Here is a 19,120-nt window from a genome sequence, read left to right as displayed (position 1 = left end):
GAGCACGCACCCCTGAGGGGCCCCCGTGTTGAGGATCAGTGTGGCAGATGTGTTGTTACCTACCCTTACCACCTGGGGGCGGCCCGTCAGGAAGTCCAGGATCCAGTTGCAGAGGGAGGTGTTTAGTCCCAGGATCCTTAGCTTAGTGATGAGCTTTGAGGGCACTATGGTGTTGAATGCTGAGCTGTAGTCAATGAATAGCATTCTCACGTAGGTGTTCCTCTTGTCCAGGTGGGAAAGGGCAGTGTGGAGTGCGATAGAGATTGCATCATCTGTGGATCTGTTGGGGCGGTATGCAAATTGGAGTGGGTCTAGGGTTTCTGGGATTATGCTGTTGATGTGAGCCATGACCAGTCTTTCAAAGCACTTCATGGCTACAGACGTCAGTGCCACGGGTCGGTAGTCATTTAGGCAGGTTATCTTAGAGTTCTTGGGCACGGGGACTATGGTGGTCTGCTTGAAACATGTTGGTATTACAGACTCAGTCAGGGACATGTTGAAAATGTCAGTGAAGACACTTGCCAGTTGGTCAGCACATGCTCGGAGTACACGTCCTGGTAATCCGTCTGGCCCTGCGGCCTTGTGAATGTTGACCTGCTTAAAAGTCTTACTCACATCGGCTACGGAGAGCGTGATCACATAGTCGTCCGGAACAGCTGGTGCTCTCATGCATGCTTCAGTGTTGCTTGCCTCGAAGCGAGCATAGAAGTGGTTTAGCTCGTCTGGTAGGCTTGTGTCACTGGGCAGCTCGCGGCTGTGCTTCCCTTTGTAGTCTGTAATAGTTTTCAAGCCCTGCCACATCCGACGAGCGTCAGAGCCAGTGTAGTATGATTCAATCTTAGACCTGTATTGACTCTTTGCCTGTTTGATGGTTCGTCGGAGGTCATAGCGGGATTTCTTATAAGCGTCCGGGTTAGAGTCCCGTTCCTTGAAAGCGGCAGCTCTACCCTTTAGCTCAGTGCGGATGTTTCCTGTAATCCATGGCTTCTGGTTGGGGTATGTACGTACGGTCACTGTGGGGACGACATCATCGATGCTCTTATTGATGAAGCCAGTGACTGATGTGGTGTACTCCTCAATGCTGTCTGAAGAATCCCGGAACATGTTCCAGTCTGTGCTAGCAAAACAGTCCTGTAGCTTAGCATCTGCGTCATCTGACCACTTTTTTTATTAGCCGAATCACTGGTGCTTCCTGCTTCAGTTTTTGCTTATAAGCAGGAATCAGGAGGATAGAGTTATGGTCAGATTTGCCAAATGGAGGGCGAGGGAGAGCTTTGTATGCGTCTCTGTGTGTGGAGTAAAGGTGGTCTAGAGTTTTTTCCCCTCTGGTTGCACATTTAACATGCTGGTAGAAATTAGGTAGAACGGATTTAAGTTCATGTACATACAGTGGGGGAAAAAAGTATTTAGTCAGCCACCAATTGTGCAAGTTCTCCCACTTAAAAAAGATGAGAGAGGGCCTGTAATTTTCATCATAGGTACACGTCAACTATGACAGACAAATTGAGGAAAAAAATCCAGAAAATCCCATTGTAGGATTTTTTTATGAATTTATTTGCAAATTATGGTGGAAAATAAGTATTTGGTCACCTACAAACAAGCAAGATTTCTGGCTCTCACAGACCTGTAACTTCTTCTTTCAGAGGCTCCTCTGTCCTCCACTCGTTACCTGTATTAATGGCACCTGTTTGAACTTGTTATCAGTATAAAATACACCTGTCCACAACCTCAAACAGTCACACTCCAAACTTCACAATGGCCAAGACCAAAGAGCTGTCAAAGGACACCAAAAACAAAATTGTAGACCTGCACCAGGCTGGGAAGACTGAATCTGCAATAGGTAAGCAGCTTGGTTTGAAGAAATCAACTGTGGGAGCAATTATTAGGAAATGGAAGACATACAAGACCACTGATAATCTCCCTCGATCTGGGGCTCCACGCAAGATCTCACCCCGTGGGGTCAAAATGATCACAAGAACGGTGAGCAAAAATCCCAGAACCACACGGGGGGACCTAGTGAATGACCTGCAGAGAGCTGGGACCAAAGTAACAAAGCCAACCATCAGTAACACACTACGCCGCCAGGGACTCAAATCTTGCAGTGCGAGACGTGTCCCCCCTGCTTAAGCCAGTACATGTCCAGGCCCGTCTGAAGTGCATTTGGATGATCCAGAAGAGGATTGGGAGAATGTCATATGGTCAGATGAAACCAAAATATAACTTTTTGGTAAAAACTCAACTCGTCATGTTTGGAGGACAAAGAATGCTGAGTTGCATCCAAAGAACACCATACCTACTGTGAAGCATGGGGTTGGAAACATCATGCTTTGGGGCTGTTTTTCTGCAAAGGGACCAGGACTGACTGATCCGTGTAAAGGAAAGAATGAATGGGGCCATGTATCGTGAGATTTTTGAGTGAAACCCTCCCCTCCATCAGCAAGGGCATTGAAGATGAAACGTGGCAGGGTCTTTCAGCATAACAGTGATCCCAAACACACCGCCCCGGGCAACGAAGGAGTGGCTTCGTAAGAAGCATTTCAAGGTCCTGGAGTGGCCTAGCCAGTCTCCAGATCTCAACCCCATAGAAAATCTTTGGAGGGAGTTGAAAGTCCGTGTTGCCCAGCGACAGCCCCAAAACATCACTGCTCTAGAGGAGATCTGCATGGAGGAATGGGCCAAAATACCAGCAACAGTGTGTGTGAAAACCTTGTGAAGACTTACAGAAAACGTTTGACCTGTGTCATTGCCAACAAAGGGTATATAACAAAGTATTGAGAAACTTTTGTTATTGACCAAATACTTATTTTCCACCATCATATGCCAATAAATTCATTAAAAATCCTACAATGTGATTTTCTGGATTTTTTTTTCTCATTTTGTCTGTCATAGTTGACGTGTACCTATGATGAAAATTACAGGCCTCTCTCATCTTTTGAAGTGGGAGAACTTGCACAATTGGTGGCTGACTAAATACTTTTTTCCCCCACTGTATGTACATGTGGGTAGAGTTAAAGTGACTATGCATAAATAATAAACAGAGTAGCAGCAGCGTAAAAGAGGGGGTGGGGGTGGGGGGGGCACTGCAAATAGTCTGGGTAGCCATGATTAGCTGTTAAGGAGTCTTATGGCTTGGGGGTAGAAGCTGTTGAGAAGCCTTTTGGACCTAGACTTGGCGCTCCGGTACCGCTTGCCGTGCGGTAGCAGAGAGAACAGTCTATGACAAGGGTGGCTGGAGTCTGACAATTTTGAGGGCCTTCCTCTGACACCACCTGGTATAGAGGTCCTGGATGGCAGGAAGCTTGGCCCCAGTGATGTACTGGGCCGTACGCACTGCCCTCTGTAGTGCCTTGCGGTCGGAGGCCGAGCAGTTGCCGTACAAGGCGGTGATGCAACCAGTCAGGATGCTTTCGATGGTGCAGCTGTATAACTTTTTGAGGATCTGAGGACCCATGCCAAATCTTTTCAGTCTCACATTTACATTTACGTCATTTAGCAGACGCTCTTATCCAGAGCGACTTACAAATTGGTGCATTCACCTTATAGCCAGTGGGATAACCACTTTACAATATGTTTATTTATTTATTGTTTTCTTTGGGGTGGGGTAAAAGGGGGTAGAAGGATTACTTTATCCTATCCCAGGTATTCCTTAAAGAGGTGGGGTTTCAAGTGTCTCCGGAAGGTGGTGAGTGACTCGGCTGTCCTGGCGTCGTGAGGGAGCTTGTTACACCATTGGGGTGCCAGAGCAGCGAACAGTTTTGACTGGGCTGAGCGGGAACTATGCTTCCGCAGAGGTAGGGGGGCCAGCAGGCCAGAGGTGGATGAACGCAATGCCCTCGTTTGGGTGTAGGGACTGATCAGAGCCTGAAGGTACGGAGGTGCCGTTCCCCTCACAGCTCCGTAGGCAAGCACCATGGTCTTGTAGCAGATGCAAGCTTCAACTGGAAGCCAGTGGAGTGTGCGGAGGAGCGGGGTGATGTGAGAGAACTTGGGAAGGTTGAACACCAGACGGGCTGCGGCATTCTGGATGAGTTGTAGGGGTTTAATGGCACAGGCAGGGAGCCCAGCCAACAGCGAGTTGCAGTAATCCAGACGGGAGATGACAAGTGCCTGGATTAGGACCTGTGCCGCTTCCTGTGTAAGGCAGGGTCGTACTCTCCGAATGTTGTAGCGCATGAACCTACAGGATCGAGTCACCGCCTTGATGTTACGACAGGGTGTTGTCCAGGGTCACGCCAAGGCTCTTCGCACTCTGGGAGGAGGACACAACAGAGTTGTCAACCGTGATGGCGAGATCATGGAGCGGGCAGTCCTTCCCTGGGAGGAAGAGCAGCTCCGTCTTGCCGAGGTTCAGCTTGAGGTGGTGATCCGTCATCCACACTGATATGTCTGCCAGACATGCAGAGATGCGATTCGCCACCTGGTTATCAGAAGGGGGAAAGGAGAAGATTAGTTGTGTGTCGTCTGCGTAGCAATGATAGGAGAGGCCATGTGAGGATATGACAGAGCCAAGTGACTTGGTGTATAGCGAGAATAAGAGAGGGCCTAGAACTGAGCCCTGAGGGACACCAGTGGTGAGAGCACGTGGTGCGGAGACAGATTCTCTCCACGCCACTTGGTAGGAGCGACCGGTCAGGTAGGACGCAATCCAAGAGTGAGCCGCGCCGGAGATGCCCAACTTGGAGAGGGTGGAGAGGAGGATCTGATGGTTCACAGTATCAAAGGCAGCAGACAGGTCTAGAAGGACGAGCAGAGGAGAGAGAGTTAGCTTTAGCAGTGCGGAGAGCCTCCGTGACACAGAGAAGAGCAGTCTCAGTTGAATGACCAGTCTTGAAACCTGACTGGTTTGGATCAAGAAAGTCATTCTGAGAGAGATAGCAAGAGAGTTGGCTAAAGACGGCACACTCAAGAGTTTTGGAGAGAAAAGAAAGAAGGGATACTGGTCTGTAGTTGTTGACATCAGAGGGATCGAGTGTTTGGTTTTTTGAGAAGTGGTGCAACTCTCGCTCTCTTGAAGACGGAAGGGACATAGCCAGCGGTCAAGGATGAGTTGATGAGCGAGGTGAGGTAAGGGAGAAGGTCACCGGAGATGGTCTGGAGAAGAGAGGAGGGGATAGGGTCAAGCGGGTTGTTGGGCGGCCGGCCGTCACAAGTCGCAAGATTTCATCTGGAGAGAGAGGGGAGAAAGAAGTCAAAGCATAGGGTAGGGCAGTGTGAGCAGGACCAGCAGTGTCATTTGACTTAACAAACGAGGATCGGATGTCGTCAACCTTCTTTTCAAAATGGTTGACGAAGTCATCCACAGAGAGGGAGGAGGGGGGGGGGATTCAGCAAGGAGGAGAAGGTGGCAAAGAGCTTCCTAAGGTTAGAGGCAGATGCTTGGAATTTATAGTGGTAGAAAGTGGCTTTAGCAGCAGAAACAGATGAAGAAAATGTAGAGAGGAGGGAGTGAAAAGATGCCAGGTCCGTCTAGTTTTCCTCCATTTCCGCTCGGCTGCCCGGAGCCCTGTTCTGTGAGCTCGTAATGAGTCGTCAAGCCACGGAGCAGGAGGGGAGGACCGAGCCGGCCGGGAGGATAGGGGACATAGAGAGAAAGGATGCAGAAAGGGAGGAGAGGAGGGTTGAGGAGGCAGAATCAGGAGATTGGAGGGAGAAGGTTTGAGCAGAGGGAAGAGATGATAGGATGGAAGAGGAGAGAGTAGCGGGAGAGAGAGAGCGACGGTTGCGACTGCGCATTACCATCTGAGTAGGGGCAGAGTGAGTAGTGTTGGAGGAGAGCGAGAGAGAAAAGGATACAAAGTAGTGGTCGGAGACTTGGAGGGGAGTTGCAGTGAGATTAGTAGAAGAACAGCCTCTAGTAAAGATGAGGTCAAGCGTATTGCCTGCCTTGTGAGTAGGGGGGGACGGTGAGAGGGTGAGGTCAAAAGAGGAGAGGAGTGGAAAGAAGGAGGCAGAGAGAAATGAGTCAAAGGTAGACGTAGGGAGGTTGAAGTCACCCAGAACTGTGAGGGGTGAGCTATCCTCAGGAAAGGAACTTATCAAGGCGTCAAGCTCATTGATGAACTCTCCAAGGGAACCTGGAGGGCGATAAATGACAAGGATGTTAAGCTTGAATGGGCTAGTAACTGTGACAGCATGGAATTCAAATGAGGAGATAGATAGATGGGTCAGGGGGAAAAGAGAGAATGTCCACTTGGGAGAGATGAGGATTCCTGTGCCACCACCCCGCTGACCAGATGTTCTCGGGGTATGCGAGAACACATGGTCAGACGAGGAGAGAGCAGTAGGAGTAGCAGTGTTTTCAGTGGTAATCCATGTTTCCGTCAGCGCCAAGATGTCGAGGGACTGGAGGGTAGCATAGGCTGAGATGAACTCTGCCTTGTTGGCCGCAGAACGGCAGTTCCAGAGGCTGCCGGAGACCTGGAACTCCACGTGGGTCGTGCGTGCAGGGACCACCAGGTTAGAGAGGCAGCAGCCACGCGGTGTGAGGCGTTTGTATAGCCTGTCCAGAGAGGAGAGAACAGGGATAGACAGAGGCATAGTTGACAGGCTACAGAAAATGGCTACAATAATGCAGAGGAGATCGGAATGAAATGAACTAAACATCTGGGAAAGCGAGAGAGTGGGGCCTCCCTCACTTACGTTTCACTGAAACACCCAAATATAACTCTCCCAACTTCCACCTCAGAAACTATAATTGTTGTAAACTACAGCGGTTCAATGTTTTCTAGGAATAGACTAACTTAGTTTATTCAGCTAGCTAACTTGGTACAGTATTCTTCTGTGAAAACCGTCCAGGGCACCTAGCTATCCAGGTAGCAACAAGCTAGCTACATTTCGAGCACAATAGCTACTTACTACCTAATGTTAACGCTTCAGACAATGAGGTTAGAAAAACAGCTGAATGGTAGGCATTATTGAATGTAATTATTGTAGGCAGCTAGCTGGCGTAATTACAGGTACTCTCAGGCGTGAAACAACTATCCACAGTTGCTAATAGTTACCAGTAGCTACCCGCTAGCTAGTCCAGGTAGTGGGTTAGCTAGCTTCGTGCTTCACCGGGCTCAGCCGAATATACAATACTTACCTACAATAATTACATACAACAACCCACGATAACTACCTACAATCTAAATACATATTTTAAGCTTTACTCAACAAAGCTTAAACTATGTATATAAGCCATATAAGCCAAGCTTACCTCCCGCCAGAGAGAGACACAACCTCACCCGACGACGTTTACAACTATTAATACTAATAAACGTAGAATGATACAAAACAAGGAAAACTTCTGACAAGGAAACATAACCAATACTGCCTGAAGAGTGATGCTAGGAAGTGCTAGATAAAGGGGGAGTAATCAGGGTAGTGATGGAGTCCAGGTGTGCCTCATGATGGGGCGCAGGTGTGCATAATGACGGTTGCCAGGTGTACGTAATGATGGGTTGCCAGGTCCGGTGGTTAGTAGACTGGCGACGTTGCGCACCGGAGAGGGGGAGCGGGAGTAGACGGGACACTGGCATATTACATCATTTATGCAGCAGCATACAATGTATTTTTGGACTCACCTTGTTGTACTGTGCTCACTTGAACAGGAAGGTGGCGCGGCGGTCCTTCTTGTGGGCTCTAGAAAGAGGCCCGAGTTCCCAACTTTGGATTCCGAGCTGGATGAGTTGGACGAGTTGTTATTTTCAGTATTTTCCCAGTCGGAGCTAGTTTTTTTCAGAGTTCCCAGTTGTCTTGAACTCACTGATGTAGGTTATAACTTACCCCTAGCAGCTACTGTTAGCTAGCCAAGTGCAAAGCTAGCCACTGAATCGATTCGGCCAGTTCGCGTCTGTTAGCTAGGTCGTTCCAGCTATTGTTTACTAGCTATCCAGGTAGCAACAAGCTAGCTACATTTCGAGCACAGTAGCTACTTACTACCTAACGTTAACGCTTCAGACAGTCTCCTGAGGGGGAATAGGCTTTGTCGTGCCCTCTTCACGACTGTCTTGGTGTGTTTGGACCATGATAGTTTGTTGGTGATGTGGACACCAAGGAACTTGAAGCTCTCAACCTGCTCCACTACAGCCCCGTCGATGAGAATGGGGGCGTGCTCAGTCCTCTTTTTTTTCCTGTAGTCCACAATCATCTCCTTTGTCTTGATCACGTTGAGGGAGAGGTTGTTATCCTGGCACCACACAGCCAGGTCTCTGACCTCCTCCCTATAGGCTGTCTTATCGTAGTAAGTGATCAGGCCTACCACTGTTGTGTCGTCAGCAAATTTAATGATGGTGTTGGAGTCGTGCATGGCCATGCAGTCATGGGTGAACAGGGAGTACAGGAGAGGACTGAGCACGCACCCCTGAGGGGGCCCCCGTGTTGAGGATCAGCATGTCAGATGTGTTGTTACCTACCCTTACCACCTGGGGGCGGCCCGTCAGGAAGTCCAGGATCCAGTTCCAGAGGGAGGTGTTTAGTCCCAGGATCCTTCGCTTAGTGATGAGCTTTGAGGGCACTATGGTGTTGAACGCTGAGCTGTAGTCAATGAACAGCATTCTCACGTAGGTGTTCCTCTTGTCCAGGTGGGAAAGGGCAGTGTGGAGTGCAATAGAGATTGCATCATCTGTGGATCTGTTGGGGCAGCATGCAAATTGGAGTGGGTCTAGGGTTTCTGGGATAATGGTGTTGATGTGAGCCATGACCAGCATTTCAAAGCACTTCATGGCTACAGACGTGAGTGCTACGGGTCGGTAGTCATTTAGGCAGGTTATCTTAGTGTCCTTGGGCACAGGGACTATGGTGGTCTACTTAAAACATGTTGGTGTTACAGACTCAGGGACATGTAGAAAATGTCAGTGAAGACACTTGCCAGTTGGTCAGCACATGCTCGGAGTACACGTCCTGGTAATCCGTCTGGCCCTGCGGCCTTGTGAATGTTGACCTGCTTAAAAGTCTTACTCACATCGGCTACGGAGAGCATGATCACATAGTCATCCGGAACAGCTGGTGCTCTCATGCATGCTTCAGTGTTGCTTGCCTCGAAGCGAGCATAGAAGTGATTTAGCTCGTCTGGTAGGCTTGTGTCACTGGGCAGCTCGCGGCTGTGCTTCCCTTTGTAGTCTGTAATAGTTTTCAAGCCCTGCCACATCTGACAAGTGTCAGAGCCGGTGTAGTACGATTCAATCTTAGTCCGGTATTGACTATTTGCCTGTTTGATGGTTCGTCGAAGGGCATAGCAGGATTTCTTATAAGCCTCTGGGTTAGAGTCCCGCTCCTTGAAGGCGGCAGCTCTACCCTTTAGGTCAGTGCGGATGTTGCCTGTAATCCATGGCTTCTGTATGTACGTACGGTCACTGTGGGGACGACGTCATCGATGCACTTATTGATGAAGCCAGTGACTGATGTGGTGTACTCCTCAATGCTATCTGAAGAATCCCGGAACATATTCCAGTCTGTGCTAGCAAAACAGTCCTGTAGCTTAGCATCTGCGTCATCTGACCACTTGTTTATTAACCGAGTCACTGGTGCTTCCTGCTTTAGTTTTTGCTTATAAGCAGGAATCAGGAGGCTAGAGTTATGGTCTGATTTGCCAAATGGAGGGCAAGGGAGAGCTTTGTATGCATCTCTGTGTGTGGAGTAAAGGTGGTCTAGAGTTCCTCTGGTTGCACATTTAACATGCTGGTAGACATTAGGTTGAACTAATTTAAGTTTTCCTGCATTAAAGTCCCCGGCCACTAGGAGCGCTGCCTCTGGATTAGCGTTTTCGTGTTTACTTATGGCCTTATACAGCTCATTGAGTGCAATCTTAATGCCAGCATCGGTTTGTGGTGGTAGATAGACAGCTACGAAAAATATACACTTGAAGTCGGAAGTTTACATACACCTTAGCCAAATACATTTAAACTCAGTTTTTCACAATTCCTGACATTTAATCCTACAAAAAATTCCCTATCTTAGGTCAGTTAGGATCACCACTTTATTTTAAGAATGTGAAATGTCAGAATAATAGTAGAGAGAATGATTTATTTCATATTTTATTTATTTCATCACATTCCCAGTGGGGTCAGAAGTTTACATACACTCAATTAGTATTTGGTAGCATTGCCTTTAAAAAAATTTACTTCGGTCAAACGTTTCGGGTAGCCTTCCACAAGCTTCCCACAATAAGTTGGGTGGATTTTGGCCCATTCCTCCTGACAGATCTGGTGTAACTGAGTCAGGTTTGTAGGCCTCCTTGCTCGCACAAGCTTTTTCAGTTCTGCCCACAAATTATCTATAGGATTGAGGTCAGGGCTTTGTGATGGTAACTCCAATACTTTGACTTTGTTGTCCTTAAGCCATTTTGCCACAACTTTAGAAGTATGCTTGAGGTCATTGTCCATTCGGAAGACCCATTTGCGACCAAGCTTTAACTTCCTGACTGATGTCTTGAGATGTTGCTTCAATATATCCACATAATTTTGTGAAGTGCACCAGTCCCTCCTGCAGCAAAGCACCCCCACAGCATGATGCTGCCATCCCCGTGCTTCACGGTTGGGATGGTGTTCTTCGGCTTGCAAGCAACGCCCTTTTTCCTCGAAATATAATGATGGTCATTATGGCCAAACAGTTATATTTTTGTTTCATCAGACCAGAGGACATTTCTCCAAAAAGTACAATCTTTGTCCCCATGTGCAGTTGCAAATCGTAGTCTGGCTTTTTTATGGCGGTTTTGGAGCAGTGGCTTCTTCCATGTTGAGCGGCCTTTCAGGTTATGTCAATATAGGACTCGTTTTACTGTGGATATAGATACTTTTGAACCTGTTTCCTCCAGCATCTGCACAAGGTCCTTTGCTGTTGTTCTGGGATTGATTTGCACTTTTCGCACCAAAGAACGTTCATCTCTAGGAGACAGAACGCGTCTCCTTCCTGAGCGGTATGACGGCTGCGTGGTCCCATGGTGTTTATACTTGCGTACTATTGTTTGTGCAGATGAACGTGGTACCTTCAGGCATTTGGAAATTGCTCCCAAGGATGAACCAGACTTGCGGAGGTCTACAATTTTTTTTCGGAGGTCTTGGCTGATTTCTTTAGATTTTCCCATGATGTCAAGCAAAGAGGCACTGAGTTTGAACGTAGGCCTTGAAATACATCCACAGGTACACCTCCAATTGACTCAAATGATGTCAATTAGCCTATCAGAAGCTTCTAAAGCCATGACATAATTTTCTGGAATTTTCCAAGCTGTTTAAAGGCACAGTCAACTTAGTGTATGTAAACTTCTGACCCACTGGAATTGTGATACAGTCAATTATAAGTGAAATAATCTGTCTGTAAACAATTGTTGGAAAAATTACTTGTGTCATGCACAAAGTAGATGTCCTAACCGACTTGCCAAAACTATAGTTTGTTAACAAGAAATTTGTGGAGTGGTTGAAAAATTAGTTGTAATGACTCCAACCTAAGTGTATGTAAACTTCCGACTTCAACTGTAGATGAAAAGTCTCTTGGTAAATAGTGTGGTCTACAGCTTATCATGAGATACTCTACCTCAGGCGAGCAAAACCTCCAGACTTCCTTAGTATTAGATTTTGTGCACCAGCTGTTGTTTACAAATATACACAGACCGCCACCCCTTGTCTTTCCGGAGTCAGCCGTTCTATCCTGCTGATGTAGCGTATATCCCATCAGCTGTATGTTGTCCATGTCGTCGTTCAGCCACAACTCGGTGAAACATAAGATATTACAGTTTTTAATGTCCCGTTGGTAGGATAACCGTAATCTTAGGTTGTCCAATTTCTTCTCAAATGATTGAAGATTGGCTAATAGGATTGATGGAAGAGGCAGTTTACTCGCCCCCCTGTCGGATCCTTACAATGCACCCTGACCTACGTCCACGATATCTCCGTCTCTTTCTCATGTGATTGACAGGGATTTGGGCCTTACATTTATCTTTTTTTTTATTTTTTTTTTACATTTTAGTCATTTAGCAGACGCTCTTATCCAGAGCGACTTACAGTTAGTGCATACATTATTTTATCGAACCCACAACCCTGGCGTTGCAAACGCCATGCTCTACCAACTGAGCTACATCCCCTGCCGGCCATTCCCTCCCCTACCCTGGACGACGCTGGGCCAATTGTGCGCGCCGCCCCATGGGTCTCCCAGTCGCGGCCGGCTACGACAGGGCCTTGTCGGGTGTCTGTAGGATATCCTTCGCGTCCGACTCGTTGAAGAAAAAATCTTTGTCCAATACGAGGTGAGTAATCGCTGTCCTGATATCCAGAAGCTCTTTTTGGTCATAAGAGACGGTGGCAGAAACATTATGTACAGAATAAATGACAAATAACGCGAAAAAACACACATAATAGTACAATTGGTTAGAGGGCTGTAAAACGGCAGCCATCTTCTCCGGCGCCACTCCCTAATAATATCCCTATGTGTGCGGGTGCGTGCACTCTGCAGTCCTGAACATCACATCTGAGACGAGACGAGCCAGTCAGAGATCTGTAAATGAGCTGCTAGGGTTCATCTCATTACCTGGCTGGAAGTCACAGGAGGCAGTGCAATTATTACTGCATAGCTTTGATACTGGCGCTATACGGATGTGCACCTCCTATGGTACCACCAAGACTATAGACAGACTATGTTATAGTTTTCCTTTAGTTATCTCTGTTGGGTAAGAACTGTTGCTGTGAAGTTCAGGGGTGTAGAAATAGGACTGACATACACAAACACACATACCCAGACACAGGGAGGAGTAGGGGGGTTGGGGGGGGCTAGGATCCCATTACAGCTCCCTCTGTCATCCACAAGTCATTAGGACACACGTCTCTGTCTGAGGAGGGAGCCAGGCGAGCCCCCTAACTGCTGGAGGTTGAAATGTTGCGCTGCTCTGTCTCACTTGTTCCCTCCTTCCCTCACTCCCTCCCTCCCTCCCTCCCTCCCTCCACCAAGGCATCACGTCCAATTAAGCTGCAGTATCCTCCACATGAAACCTGGCTCTCTGGTGGCTGAGCTGCCTGCCTCGCTCCTGCCTCAACAGCAGAGGAGAGGCAAAGGCAGGATGATGACTGCACCAAGACAGGAGTATTTCTGGAGGCCTTGCCTTGCTTGGCAGCCCGGGGGAATTCCAATCTTGAAGCTCGCCCGGTTCTTTCTTGAGGAATGTATGCTTGGTGGGCTGCTATGGACTGTTGGGATTTGCATTTATTGCGCTCTGAAATTGAGGCTCAAGCTGCCCAACTTTGTTGTGACAGATCGATTTGCAGGCAGATTGTCTGTGTTGTCCAATTATAATAAAATTTGTTTTGCTGCCTGGGCCAATAAAACACAACCACTTTGTCCAGATTGGTGGGTGGCATCATGGGGTGAGAGTGACACTGCTGGAGATGACAAAGTGAATAGGTGAGCTCCAGTTTAGCATTCCCTCTGTGGATTCAGCTGTCAACCATCGTAACTCTGAGAAAACCTCTGAAGGCAAAACATTCATTGGTGACGTGTCAATGTTGTTCTCTAGCTTTTTGTGGAGTTGAATTTGTCTACATTCAGATAACTTCATGCTGTAGAGATTATTAAATGAACAAAACAGATTTAATCATCTAATATTCTGTACACATAACCCCCTTTTACTACATCAACTTTTATTATGGGCAATATATAACACAAAGATATACCCTAATGAAAATATCATATTATCTTGTATTTTGCCAGATTGCTGCCCCCAAGACATCTGGTCTAAGTTACGCGGAAAGCAGACATCTGCAATTATCCACCTCTATTCCAGGCTTGAAGGATGCAGTTGTGAGTCTTGTAAAGTGGCAGAGCATGACATCACCTGCCAGACTGACAAGGCCTTGATGGAGGATGCAGTTGTGAGTCTTGTAAAGTGGTAGAGCATGACATCACCCACCAGACTGACAAGACCTTGATGTAGGATGCAGTTGTGAGTCTTGTAAAGTGGCAGAGCATGACATCACCTGCCAGACTGACAAGACCTTGATGGAGGATGCAGTTGTGAGGCTTGTAAAGTGGCAGAGCATGACATCACCCGCCAGACTGACAAGGCCTTGATGTAGGATGCAGTTGTGAGTCTTGTAAAGTGGCAGAGCATGACATCACTCGCCAGACTGACAAGGCCTTGAAAGATAGCAGCAGCATGCAGTAATTCACCCACCACATGGACAGACAGATAGCTGGCTTTAAAGACCCTAACGACTCATGACGACTCATTACTGTCCTCCTAATGTGGGTAGGATGCCCCAGATATCTCCCAACTTGTTTACCCTAGTCTTTGCCCTGTTCTCTCTCCTTTCTCTCCACCCCTCTCTCTCTCCCTTCTCTCCCCTTTCTCCTATGTTTCCTCCCCTTCTCTTTCCTGTTCTCTCCCCTCTCTTCTCAGTCTACTCCCACAGTCACAGGCCAACAGTGTCCTCTGGAAATAATGGGCTTGGCCAGTTAAGACAGAGGAGCTGATGTGAGCTACCTCCCTATGGCTCTGTGGTCATTCCCAAGTGCCCTTGTGCTAATTTAGGTTAGAACCCCATCACCTTCTATCTAATGCATCGTCTCCTCAATTGCTTTGTCTCGTGAAATGATCCTTCTTACGAGCAAGCAAGAAATAGCATCACCATTTCATCACCTGTGTATGAAATGAATACTGCCCTTCCCATTGTGATTTAAATGGCAGCAGTCATGTCAGGGAAAGTAATAGGATCCTTGGTTGTTTTGTACTGTTCAATAAGATAATGCTGTGTTTTGACGTTATTACATGATTCCTGTTTCTGGAGGTCATTTATTTAATGTCTGTTTGTGTAATGGGAAGAGACATTAAGACGGCAGGCTAGGCGTCATAAAGATGGCTCCGGGAGACAAGTCTGGTAAATATAATGAATCCACAGGACCTTGAGCAGATTCTCCTTTCCAGGTGTAAAGGCCACAAACAAAAGCACCATAAAATAAAAGATTAATAGAATTCTGGAATGGCTGCCTCAGGCTACATTTACATTTTAGTCATTTAGCAGACGCTCTTATCCAGAGCGACTTACAGTTAGTGAGTGCATACATTTTCATACCTGCATCTACCCTGAGTTTCGCATGAGGACTCCAGGCTATGTCATTCTGCTTAAAAATATTAAATTGAATTTGCTGCGTTTTGTATGCAAAACAGAGAGCCAACTCCTTGTCACGACCTCCAGCAGGTTCTTCCTGAAGGTGGATTAAGTTTCTGGTGCATTGATGCAAAAAGCCATAAGCCAGGGAACATATTAGTAGGCTGTATTATCGTCTCAATGGCCAACAATTACCCCTGTGCTGCCGCATTGCATGGAAATCAGATTTAATCACTCAGCATCAGCAGGCAGTGATTCATGTGCCTTGTAAGCCTTCAGTCACAAAGTCGGCTGCCTTTTGTTATCCAACAGGCCATGGGGGATATGACAGCTTCACCCAGAGCCCTCCCCTGCTGCCTGCCTGCCTCTACTCTGGGCTTGCAGCGGGATAAGTGTTTGTGTGTTTTTGCTTGGGTGCATGTGTGTGTTTGTGAGCATGTGCTGGAGATTTTTCAGTATACTCCATTCAAACTGTAATCGGGAGAAACTAGCAACCTGCTAGTTTGCTAATCACCAGCATCATCCAGGCTGGGGGGAGCATAGACCTCTGGCTCCCTTCGGCCCTAATTGCTGGAGCTGCCGAATCTGGCACATCAGCAAAACAAAACAGAAAATTATAACAGGAAATATGAGGCTCCCGTTTATGGGTGATTTCAAGCTGCTGCCGCTTCACAAAATAGGCTGGTTTTATTAGACTATAATTGATACGCCCTCCAGATTCTGCACCTGCAAATTCGGAGGTGTGTGTGCATCATCTGCCTGTTTGTCTCCATGGTTGTCGAATTGTTGTCGTTATGTTGAGGAGTTACTGTGAGGATGGGGACTTGCCAAAAGGCTGCCATCAATTGTTATGTTTATGACAGTGTATCAAAACAAGCCAAAAAGCTGCACATCAGCTTACAGCACAACTTCCACAGTTGAAAACTACGGTTTTATCGTAGGTTTGAAAGTGAATTCTACCCCAGCAAGTTGTTGAGTTTCTACAGTGTTTGTGTGATGAGTTGAATGTTTTTATGTTTCAGATCTCAGAGGCAGAATGGGACGACCTCCTGGAAGAGTTTGAAGAGAAGAACTACCTCAATGCCAGGCGATGGAAACCAGGCCAGGACCCGTACAAATTGTATGCCTTCAACCAGAGAGAGAGTGAGAGGATACCCAGCAACAGAGTTCTCAGAGATACACGCCATTACAGGTAACCTATACAGCACACTACACTTACAGTTGAAGTCAGAAGTTTACATACACTTAGGTTGGAGTCATTAACACTCGTTTTTCAACCACTCCACAAATGTCTTGTTAACAAACTATAGTTTTGGCAAGTCGGTTAGGACATCTACTTTGTGCATGATACAAGTAATCTTTCCAACAATTGTTTACAGACAGATTATTTCACTTATAATTCACTGTATCACAATTCCAGTGGGTCAGAAGTTTACAAACACTAAGTTGACTGTGACTTTAAACAGCTTGGAAAATTCCAGAAAATGATGTCATGGCTTTAGAAGCTTCTGATAGGCTAATTGACATCATTTGAGTCAATTGGAGGTGTACCTGTGGATGTATTTGAAGGCCTACATTCAAACTCAGTGCCTCTTTGCTTGACATCATTGGAAAATCAAAAGAAATCAGCCAAGACCTCCGAAAAATAATTGTAGACCTCCACAAGTCTGGTTCATCCTTGGGAGCAATTTCCAAACGCCTGAAGGTACCACGTTCATCTGTACAAACAATAGTATGCAAGTATAAACCACATGGGACCATGCAGCCGTCATACCACTCAGGAAGCATACGCGTTCTGTCTCCTAGAGATGAAAATACTTTGGTGCGAAAAGTGGAAATCAATCCCAGAACAACAGCAAAGGACCTTGTGAAGATGCTGGAGGAAACGGGTAGAAAAGTATCTATATCCACAGTAAAACGAGTCCTATATCGACATAACCTGAAAGGCCGCTCAGCAAGGAAGAAGCCACTGCTCCAAAACCGCCATAAAAAAGCCAGACTACGGTTTGCAACTGCACATGGGGACAAAGATCGTACTTTTTGGAGAAATGTCCTCTGGTCTGATGAAACAAAAATAGAACTGTTTGGCCATAATGACCATCGTTATGTTTGGAGGAAAAAGGGGAATGCTCGCAAGCCGAAGAACACCATCCCAACTGTGAAGCACGGGGATGGCAGCATCATGCTGTGGGGGTGCTTTGCTGCAGGAGGGACTGGTGCACTTCACAAAATAGATGGCATCATGAGGAAGGAAAATGATGTGGATATATTGAAGCAACATCTCAAGACATCAGTCAGGAAGTTAAAGCTTGGTCGCAAATGGGTCTTCCAAATGGACAATGACCCCAAACATACTTCCAAAGTTGTGGCAAAATGGCTTAAGGACAACAAAGTCAAGGTATTGGAGTGGCCATCACAAAGCCCTGACCTCAATCCTATAGAAAATGTGTGGGCAGAACTGAAAAAGCGTGTGCGAGCAAGGAGGCCTACAAACCTGACTCAGTTACACCAGCTCTGTCAGGAGGAATGGGCCAACATTCACCCAACTTATTGTGGGAAGCTTGTGGAAGGCTACCCAAAACGTTTGACCCAAGTTAAACAATTTAAAGGCAACGCTACCAAATACTAATTGAGTGTATGTAAACTTCTGACCCACTGGGAATGTGATGAAAGAAATAAAATATGAAATAAATTATTCTCTCTACTATTATTCTGACATTTCACATTCTTAAAATAAAGTGGTGATCCTAACTGACCTAAGACAGGCAATTTTGACTAGGATTAAATGTCAGGAATTGTGAAAACTGTTTAAATGTATTTGGCTAAGGTGTATGTAAACTTACGACTTCAGCTGTACATAGCCCATTGATGTGTGTGTGTGTGTGTGTTTGTGTGTGTGCATGGGTGCTTGTTAAATATTTGTGTGTAGGTGTGTGTTCATATACACGCATGTGTGTGTTTAAGTGTGTGAGAAGGCATTTGCGAGGATGAATAATATCCGTCTGAATGGCCCATATTATGCCACATCACTCTGGCTGCGTGTCTGCTTCTGTGTAGTCGAAATCCTTGTGCTTCTACCTCCGACAGTGCAGTAATATCTAACAAGTAATATCTAACAATTTCAACATATACCCAATACACAAATCTAAGTAAGGAATGCAATTTAAGAATATATACATATATGGACAAGCAATGACAGAGCGGCATGGACTAAGATACAGTAGAATATTATAGAATACAGTATATACAGTGGGGAGAACAAGTATTTGATACACTGCCGATTTTGCAGGTTTTCGTACTTACAAAGCATGTAGAGGTCTGTAATTTTTATCATAGGTACACTTCAACTGTGAGAGACGGAATCTAAAACAAAAATCCAGAAAATCACATTGTATGATTTTTAAGTAATTAATTTGCATTTTATTGCATGACATAAGTATTTGATCACCTACCAACCAGTAAGAATTCCGGCTCTCACAGACCTGTTAGTTTTTCTTTAAGAAGCGCTCCTGTTCTCCACTCATTACCTGTATTAACTGCACCTGTTTGAACTCGTTACCTGTATAAAAGACACCTGTCACATTTACATTTTAGTCATTTAGCAGACGCTCTTATCCAGAGCGACTTACAGTTAGTGAATACAATTTTTTTTTATACTGGCCCCCCGTGGGAATCGAACCCACAACCCTGGCGTTGCAAACGCCATGCTCTATCAACTGAGCTACATCCCTGCCGGCCATTCCCTCCCCTACCCTGGACGACGCTGGGCCAATTGTGCGCCGCCCATGAGTCTCCCGGTCACGGCCGGCTGCGACAGAGCCTGGATTCGAACCAGGATCTCTAGTGGCACAGTTAGCACTGCGATGCAGTGCCTTAGACCACTGCGCCACTCAGGAGTACTGCCGTGTAGTTCTGGGCTGATCCCTCACCTTCCTCATGATCATTGATGCCCCACACACTCAATCAAACAGACTCCAACCTCTCCACAATGGCCAAGAGCTGTGTAAGGACATCAGGGATAAAATTGTAGACCTGCACAAGGCTGGGAT

General features: G+C 46.5%; 1 protein-coding gene across 1 annotated transcript in view; it reads left to right on the top strand.

Annotated features, from left to right (window-relative positions):
* The window catches only part of galnt14 (UDP-N-acetyl-alpha-D-galactosamine:polypeptide N-acetylgalactosaminyltransferase 14 (GalNAc-T14)), a 121,549-nt gene that overhangs the window by 11,376 nt on the left and 91,053 nt on the right, over positions 1-19,120 (top strand). The window contains exon 2 of the mRNA XM_041865043.2: positions 16,094-16,263. Coding sequence (XP_041720977.1) covers positions 16,094-16,263 — 170 coding nt within the window. The remainder of the gene's footprint in view (positions 1-16,093; positions 16,264-19,120) is intronic.

The sequence above is a fragment of the Coregonus clupeaformis genome, chromosome 36 (assembly GCF_020615455.1).
Source record: "Coregonus clupeaformis isolate EN_2021a chromosome 36, ASM2061545v1, whole genome shotgun sequence".
Taxonomy (NCBI): Eukaryota; Metazoa; Chordata; class Actinopteri; order Salmoniformes; family Salmonidae; genus Coregonus; species Coregonus clupeaformis.
This window is presented reverse-complemented; position numbering and strand designations above follow the sequence as displayed.